The 8,045-nt window shown below is 49.8% G+C and overlaps 1 protein-coding gene and 1 long non-coding RNA gene across 2 annotated transcripts in view; both read right to left on the reverse strand.

The window, feature by feature from the left end:
• Positions 1-373: 373 nt before the first annotated feature.
• On the reverse strand, positions 374-6,421 carry NUDT7 (nudix hydrolase 7). Its single transcript, XM_027893543.1, has 3 exons — positions 6,173-6,421; positions 2,983-3,141; positions 374-1,238 (listed from the first exon to the last, which is right to left on the reverse strand). The coding sequence occupies exons 1-3, from the start codon at positions 6,419-6,421 to the stop codon at positions 855-857; spliced, it is 792 nt and encodes a 263-aa protein (XP_027749344.1). The 3' UTR covers positions 374-854.
• Positions 6,422-7,599: 1,178 nt separating this feature from the next.
• The window catches only part of LOC114062281, a 1,816-nt gene continuing 1,370 nt past the window's right edge, over positions 7,600-8,045 (reverse strand). The window contains exon 2 of the long non-coding RNA XR_003572334.1: positions 7,600-7,886. This is a non-coding gene — a long non-coding RNA (uncharacterized LOC114062281). The remainder of the gene's footprint in view (positions 7,887-8,045) is intronic.

An 8,045-nucleotide genomic window follows, 5' to 3' on the forward strand; every position in this document is an offset into this window, starting at 1 on the left:
CCTAGAAAATCTTAATGAGCTATTCAAACCACATTTGGGAAACCTGTATTTGTAAAAATTACGCATTTTGCTGAAGTCACAGCCAACTTAAAGTGCCTGGGGAAGGAAGAGTCAACTACACATCAGCATTTTTGTCCTTGTGAATACTCACCTCCACTTGTCTTTCCTGGAGATGACTCCTGAGTGAGGGATGCTAACAAGATGCTGAGGAGCAAAGTTCATTCCTGGTGGCCTCTCTCCTAAGTTTTCCACAGCCTACAGAATCTCCTTGCGAGAAGTGATGGTATGAGCAAGATTCATTAAACATGTATCATCCCACCCTCTTCCCTCCACAAGCCCAAGCAAAACAAAACAAGACTGTGAAAGCACCCAACACCTTTGATATTTTTATTGTGCGTTTTTTTAAGTGCTTAAAGACGCCACATCAGGCTGTACCCATTGCGTTGTCCACAGGTAGTATGCCACATGTAAGAAGACAGGCAGACCCCCAAAAGCTTTCATATGCTGGCTCAAAGAGACACAAATTAGATAAAATAGTACTATCTCATTATACAGAAGGCAAACCATGGAAAGTATCTCCGACCACACAAAACAGAGGCAGGAACTGAAACAGACCTTCCAAAACTCTGTTTCATAAAAAATGCTGTGTGCCTTTGGCAACTTTAAAAAAGATTAAAAATTATATTAATCTAGTCAGGGATTGTCAACAGAAAAATATTATTTAGAAATAAGCTTTAAGAAGTTCCCAATTCTGAAAAATTTCAAGTGTAACTTTCAAACAAATAACAGGTACAATGGGAATAAACAAAACCCTTTTTCCTCCTTCAGTATAAATTGATTGCTGTATCAGTTTGTCATAGATTACTCTTCTTTCCTTCATATATAGATGCATACAAATTAATAAAGTTATTCTCAGAGGACGAAATCAAGCTGTCAAGGTCATAATCCACTTCAAATGTAGGTCTCTCTCCAAAAATTACAAGAGCAAGAAATACAGCAAAGTGTGCAGTAAGTCCCCATATCTTGAATGACTTTTTATGTTCCTGGTCATCATATATAAAGCAGTGCATCAGAGTTACGAAACCTGATGAGGTTTTATAAGACAAGGCCTTGTACTTTGAGGGCTTGATGAAGTACTCCAAAGGCACAACAAAAACCTCGCTCACTTCATCTGGATTAGGAGTGGCCTGGAATGTATCCTCTATAAATCCTACAACTGGTGTCACCAAATGATTCATCTAAAAGGAGAGAAAAAGAAACAATAAAAAACCCCTGTCAACAAAACCCTCAAGCACTAGGTTTGTACTAAGTAAATATGTTCTTTATTTTAAAAGCATATCAGCTGTTGCAAAATGAGCAAAGAAGCCTATGAACTATTCTTAACCGTAATGCAATTATAAGTCCCTCTAATGGCAAGCTATGTAATTTGATTTTAACAGTTTAAAATTACCTTTTTGTATTTGTTAAACATGATTTTACAAATATTCAGTTCATTCTGTATAATCATATTGCAGTTAAAAAGGCTTGTCACTCTGCTACAGAAATAAAAAGCATGCTTGCTTTCTCATGGGTCTTCCTTATTTTCTTCGTCAAATTCTGATTTTAATCTAAATTTTCCAAATCACCCATGCTTTATCATATTTCTGTATCTATTTTCCTAGGATATAGGAAATTTCCTAGAATATAGAAATATTTTCCCATAGATACAGAAATACGATTAGAGCATATCTAGCTATAGAACACATACACTTTTTGAAACCACCTAGTTATGGACATTTTAATTTTAAATGTAATCCCTTCTCCCACAGGGAGGCAAAATCTACTGAACTAGTAGTTTCCATCAAGAGCACACCAAAATTCGTTGAGATATGTTGCTAGCTTTATTTGTTCATGCTAACAAAGATCAGTAGAAAGGAGTAACACCAAAACAGCATTTGTGCTCTTCAGTGTAAGGCTGGAGAGACTCCACCCGAGTCAGAATCCCTGGAATTCTGTACAGAGTAGCTTCTGACAGGTAAAATTTCTGAGGTCCACAACCAACATGATCTTTTCTACTGACTGAGGCAATTTGCTGGAAAACACTGAAAATTTGATCATTTTTTACACAGAGCCCCTGAGCTACGTGACTTTAATGTTATCTGCACAGAAATTATAATTTAAGAAGTTTAAATAAAGCATTTTGCAATGAAATTTCAAAACCAGTTCTTTTGGTTTTTAATGGGGAGAAGATATTGCTAACAGATAGAAAAACAGAAAATATAGTAATAAGCTGTTACCTGGAGAACAAAAACAGTCTTTAGAAACAGCAGCCCCTCTGTGCTATGGGAAAACCCATCTTAGGCAACACTGAAGATTGTTATTGAAATTGGCAGCCTGTTAATTTATAAAAAGAGACCTACACTCCAAAGACACCTACGGGAGTCTCCCTGATGGAGTTTCCTGTGGAATCCCAATGCACAGCCCTGGTGTCAGCAGGACACTGAGCGAGAAACTTGTGAAGGTGTCAGCAGGACACTGAAGCCCTGTTATACAGCCTGTCAGGAGCATCTGCTCCGGTCTGGGGCTAACCTCATGGGAAAGAGTACTGCACCTTATCCAAACTTCCACACTGCTGCTGCTGTCCACTGTCTCAAGAAAAGTCTGGTATCATCCTCTCTACAATCACCCAGGAGAAGAGAACAGATAGATGCCCTGCTGGCTTTCAAGCTGAGCAAAGCCACGTCTCTCATCATCTCCTCGTAATCCATGTGCTCTAACACTCTTACTGCCTTCATGGCTCTCTGCTAAACTCTCACCAGCACAGCACTGTTGCTCTGGTACTCCAGAGCACCAACTGGTGCCCCAAGGCTGGTCTGACAAATACCAAACACAGAAAAAGAACCTCTTCCCTTGAGGAAGCAGGGGTTCTTGGTTTGAAAAGGTCACTCTCAACCCCGCAAAATAAAACAACCCAACCTATTTTCTGATTCTATGTTGACTTACCTTATCAATTCCAGGCATCAGCCTACAGATGACTTCCACCTTCTCTGGCTGGAGTCCCACTTCTTCTTTAGCTTCTCGGAGAGCAGTGGCAATTTCATCTTTATCACTGGCTTCACTTTTACCTCCTGGAAAACACACTTGCCCCGGTGATCTTCTCAGCTGGAGTGCAAAGGAGCATTACTGTTAAGTATAACAAGTTTTATATTTCTTCTTGGATCCTCACAGATACTTGTTGATATTGCAGCATCACTTTACGTTTAATTTACTGTTTCAGTCAAAGCTGATGAAAATGGTGGTTAAGGTTGCTGCAGATCAGAAGAAACATGCCTTAGCAAGAGCTACACAAGAAAAACCTGAGCCTATCCCCAACTGATCCATAAACCCTCACTCTCAAAAATACACTGTATCCGTACAGCGTTGTGTAATTAATTCTGCTTTAGTATGTCAAAGTTTACATTTTGCATCATCTTGTTTGTATAAGAAACTGACAGATGAACCCAGACAGACAGCTTGAATAGCAAGATTAAAATACTCCAAGTAAGAGCAAGAACTTCTGAAAGACATACTTAAATAATGTACTTTAAAGTACATTCCAGTTAGGCTTGTGCATCAAAGATCAGTAAAAGAATCACATTTTCAATGAGTTTATCAGCCACGTAACTGTAATTATTTGGATCTTTCTAAGCAAGACCCAAAGTATTTACTGCAGACTGAAAACTCTCATTAATAAAAGCTGCACTGCTCTGTCACTTTTCTTCTCGAAGTCACCGTAAACAATCATTTCCTTTCCTGCTCTGGGAATGATCTTTTCCTGTCACGGGTTTCCGGGGATCCGACATGTTTCTGGCACGAAAACACCATAATCACGGGGGCGTAAAAACACACGGTCATGCCCTTGGACACATGAGTCGAGAGGGGGCTGTGCAGACCCCAGGGGAGCGGGAGGGTCTAAACAGGGCTGTGCAGACCCCGGGGGAGCGGGAGGATCTGAACAGGGCTGTGCAGACCCCGGGGGAGCGGGAGGATCTGAACAGGGCTGTGCAGACCCCAGGGGAGCGGGAGGGTCTGAACAGGGCTGTGCAGACCCCAGGAGAGCGCACAGCGAGGGTTCCCCGGGCAGGACCGCGCCCCGCGGAGCCCCCCGGGCCGTACCTGCATGGAGCGCACTGTGAGCAGCAGGTGCAGCCGCCCCCCCCGCACCATCAGCGGCAGCAGCACGGCGGCTTTGGCCAGCGGCAGGCGGGAGAACTTGTCCCCGACATCGAACTCCCTCAAGCGGCGCCGGGCGTTCTCCTTAACCCCCTGCTCGGGGGCGAGCGGAGCGGAGCGCTGGGACCGCCCGGCCGTGCCCGGGCCGAGCGCTCGGTGCCCGTCCCGCTCCTCGTCCCGCTCCCCGTCCCGCTCCGCCGCCATCCCCGGCTCCCCCGCAGCGGCCGTGCCCGGCCCGCCGCCCCGCCCCGGCACCCACGGGCGGAGCCGCCCATCAGCACACCGCGGGCCCGTTCCCTTTCCCGCTCCCGGCCGTGTCCCTGTGCCGGGGCGCCATTCCCACTTGGCCCAGCGCGGGGCCCTATTGCCCTGGAAATGCGGCGCTGACGCCTCTCGGCTCCATCGAGCCAGTTCAGCCCCTGCGGGACTGCAGCAGCTCCCGGGGGCGGAGGGACGGGCCAAGTGCTGAATTTCTGCCCAAACATTTCCAGAATCACGGACTCACGGGATGTTAAGGGGTTGGAAGGGACCTCAAAGATCCTCTTGTTGCACCTCCCTGCCATGGGCAGGGACACCTGCCACTAGACCTGCCTGCTCAGTGCCCATCCAAGTTGGCTTTTTGGGATTTCCAGGTCTGGAGCATCCACAACCTCCCTGGGCAACCTGTGCCAGTGTCTCACCACCCTCACAGTAAAGAATTTCTTCCTAATATCTAAGCTACAAGTCGTCTCTTTCAATTTGTACCCATTACTCCTTATCCTGTCACTGCAGTTCCTGACAAAGAGTCCCTCTCCGGCTTCCCTGCAGGCCCCTCCAGGTACTGGAAGGTGCTATGAGGTCTCCACACAGCCTTCTCTTATGCCTGTTGCTGACATGGGCTGTCTTACCCAGCTGAGCTCTGGGACAGTGGCTGATGTTGGAAACAGAGCAATGGACAGTGGAGGCTGAACCTTCCAGGCCCAAGGAAAGCTGGACTGTAATAATTACTGAGGCAATGGTAGCGTTCCTCTCAGGCTATAGTTCAGGTAGGGAGTGCCCCAAGGCTCTCAGGGGATAACTGATCATTGCCACTCTTGTCCTTCAGCCCAGCCTTTAGCCAAGCAACTGGAGTTCCTGGTACAGTCAGTGCTGCTCCCACACGAGCCATGCAGAGTTCATGGTACGACCAAGGGACATTTCACCATCGCACCCACTACACAAAGACCAAGGAATGGGAATTCCTAAGAGAACAGAGCAGCCTGCGGAGGAATGGGGGTGATATCTGATCACACCTGCTTCCCTGGAGATGGCTGAGCCCCAGCTCACAACCAAGGACCACACAGCTCACTCCCCTCCTTGGAATGCACGAGAGAACTGGAAGAATATCAGTGAGAAAAAACTCATGCGCTGAAACACAGTTTATTAGGTAGATGAGGTAGAGGTGGGTTTTGGGTGTTGAAAAGTAACGGGGGAGGTCTCTGCTGAAGGCTGGGAAACCTTGAGCAGGAAGAAGTCATGACACAAAGGGTGTCACTCTCATTTTGATGATTGCACCTTCTTCTTGGGTTTGCTGCTCTGGGTTTCCCCTTTTGGCAGTGACGTAGTCCGTTTCTGATCAGTCTTCGGCAAGTAGCCTTCCCCCATCACAGACACTGATGGGCTCTTCTGAGGTGACTTCAGGTTAGGAAGACTAGGAAGAAAGGGACTGGTATTAGCCAGACAAACATTTCCAGCCAGGCAGCTTCTTGCCTGCCTCCTCACAGAGCACACAGTGTTGCATCGGAAGCAAATGAAACAGAACTGCATTCCCTGCCACGGAGGCAGCAGAGGGGGAAGGGCAGAAACACAACCAANGACCCCGGGGGAGCGGGAGGATCTGAACAGGGCTGTGCAGACCCCGGGGGAGCGGGAGGGTCGGGAAGGGGCTGTGCAGACCCCAGGAGAGCGCACAGCGAGAGTTCCCCGGGCAGGACCGCGCCCCGCGGAGCCCCCCGGGCCGTACCTGCATGGAGCGCACTGTGAGCAGCAGGTGCAGCCGCCCCCCCCGCACCATCAGCGGCAGCAGCACGGCAGCTTTGGCCAGCGGCAGGCGGGAGAACTTGTCCCCGACATCGAACTCCCTCAAGCGGCGCCGGGCCTTCTCCTTGACCCCCTGCTCGGGGGCGAGCGGAGCGGAGCGCTGGGACCGCCCGGCCGTGCCCGGGCCGAGCGCTCGGTGCCCGTCCCGCTCCCCGTCCCGCTCCGCCGCCATCCCCGGCTCCCCCGCAGCGGCCGTGCCCGGCCCGCCGCCCCGCCCCGGCACCCACGGGCGGAGCCGCCCATCAGCACACCGCGGGCCCGTTCCCTTTCCCGCTCCCGGCCGTGTCCCTGTGCCGGGGCGCCATTCCCACTTGGCCCAGCGCGGGGCCCCATTGCCCTGGAAATGCGGCGCTGACGCCTCTCGGCTCCATCGAGCCAGTTCAGCCCCGGCGGGACTGCAGCAGCTCCCGGGGGCGGAGGGACGGGCCAAGTGCTGCATTTCTGCCCAAACATTTCCAGACTCACGGACTCACGGGATGTTAAGGGGTTGGAAGGGACCTCAAAGATCCTCTTGTTGCACCTCCCTGCCATGGGCAGGGACACCTGCCACTAGACCTGCCTGCTCAGTGCCCATCCAAGTTGGCATTTTGGGATTTCCAGGTCTGGAGCATCCACAACCTCCCTGGGCAACCTGTGCCAGTGTCTCACCACCCTCACAGTAAAGAATTTCTTCCTAATATCTAAGCTACAAGTCGTCTCTTTCAATTTGCACCCATTACTCCTTATCCTGTCACTGCAGTTCCTGACAAAGAGTCCCTCTCTGGCTTCCCTGCAGGCCCCTCCAGGTACTGGAAGGTGCTATGAGGTCTCCACACAGCCTTCTCTTATGCCTGTTGCTGACATGGGCTGTCTTACCCAGCTGAGCTCTGGGACAGTGGCTGATGTTGGAAATGGAGCAATGGACAGTGGAGGCTGAACCTCCCAGTCCCAAGGAAAGCTGGACTGTAATAATTACTGAGGCAATGGTAGCGCTCCTCTCAGGCTATGGTTCAGGTAGGGAGTGCCCCAAGGCTCTCAGGGGATAACTGATCATTGCCACTCTTGTCCTTCAGCCCAGCCTTTAGCCAAGCAACTGGAGTTCCTGGTACAGTCAGTGCTGCTCCCACACGAGCCATGCAGAGTTCATGGTACGACCAAGGGACATTTCACCATCGCACCCACTACACAAAGACCAAGGAATGGGAATTCCTAAGAGAGCAGAGCAGCCTGCTGAGGAATGGGGGTGATATCTGATCACACCTGCTTTCCTGGAGATGGCTGAGCCCCAGCTCACAACCAAGGACCACACAGCTCACTCCCCTCCTTGGAATGCACGAGAGAACTGGAAGAATATCAGTGAGAAAAAACTCGTGCGCTGAAACACAGTTTATTAGGTAGATGAGGTAGAGGTGGGTTTTGGGCGTTGAAAAGTAACGGGGGAGGTCTCTGCTGAAGGCTGGGAAACCTTGAGCAGGAAGAAGTCATGACACAAAGGGTGTCACTCTCATTTTGATGATTGCACCTTCTTCTTGGGTTTGCTGCTCTGGGTTTCCCCTTTTGGCAGTGACGTAGTCCGTTTCTGATCAGTCTTCAGCAAGTAGCCTTCCCCCATCACAGACACTGATGGGCTCTTCTGAGGTGACTTCAGGTTAGGAAGACTAGGAAGAAAGGGACTGGTATTAGCCAGACAAACATTTCCAGCCAGGCAGCTTCTTGCCTGCCTCCTCACAGAGCACACAGTGTTGCATCGGAAGCAAATGAAACAGAACTGCATTCCCTGCCACGGAGGCAGCAGAGGGGGAAGGGCAGAAACACAA

Source organism: Empidonax traillii, unplaced genomic scaffold (assembly GCF_003031625.1).
Source record: "Empidonax traillii isolate 1590-97213 ecotype Southwest subspecies unplaced genomic scaffold, ASM303162v1 scaffold395:size559319, whole genome shotgun sequence".
NCBI lineage: Eukaryota > Metazoa > Chordata > Aves > Passeriformes > Tyrannidae > Empidonax > Empidonax traillii.

Bases quoted from the DNA above. Each gene is read 5' to 3' on its own strand.
- NUDT7 (XM_027893543.1), bottom strand. From the start codon at position 6,421: ATGGCGGCGGAGCGGGACGGGGAGCGGGACGGGCACCGAGCGCTCGGC. The intron at 3,142-6,172 runs GTACGGCCCGGG...TTTGCACTCCAG, and splicing joins TCACAGTGCGCTCCATGCAG to CTGAGAAGATCACCGGGGCA. The intron at 1,239-2,982 runs GTAAGTCAACAT...CTCTCCTTTTAG, and splicing joins TGATGCCTGGAATTGATAAG to ATGAATCATTTGGTGACACC.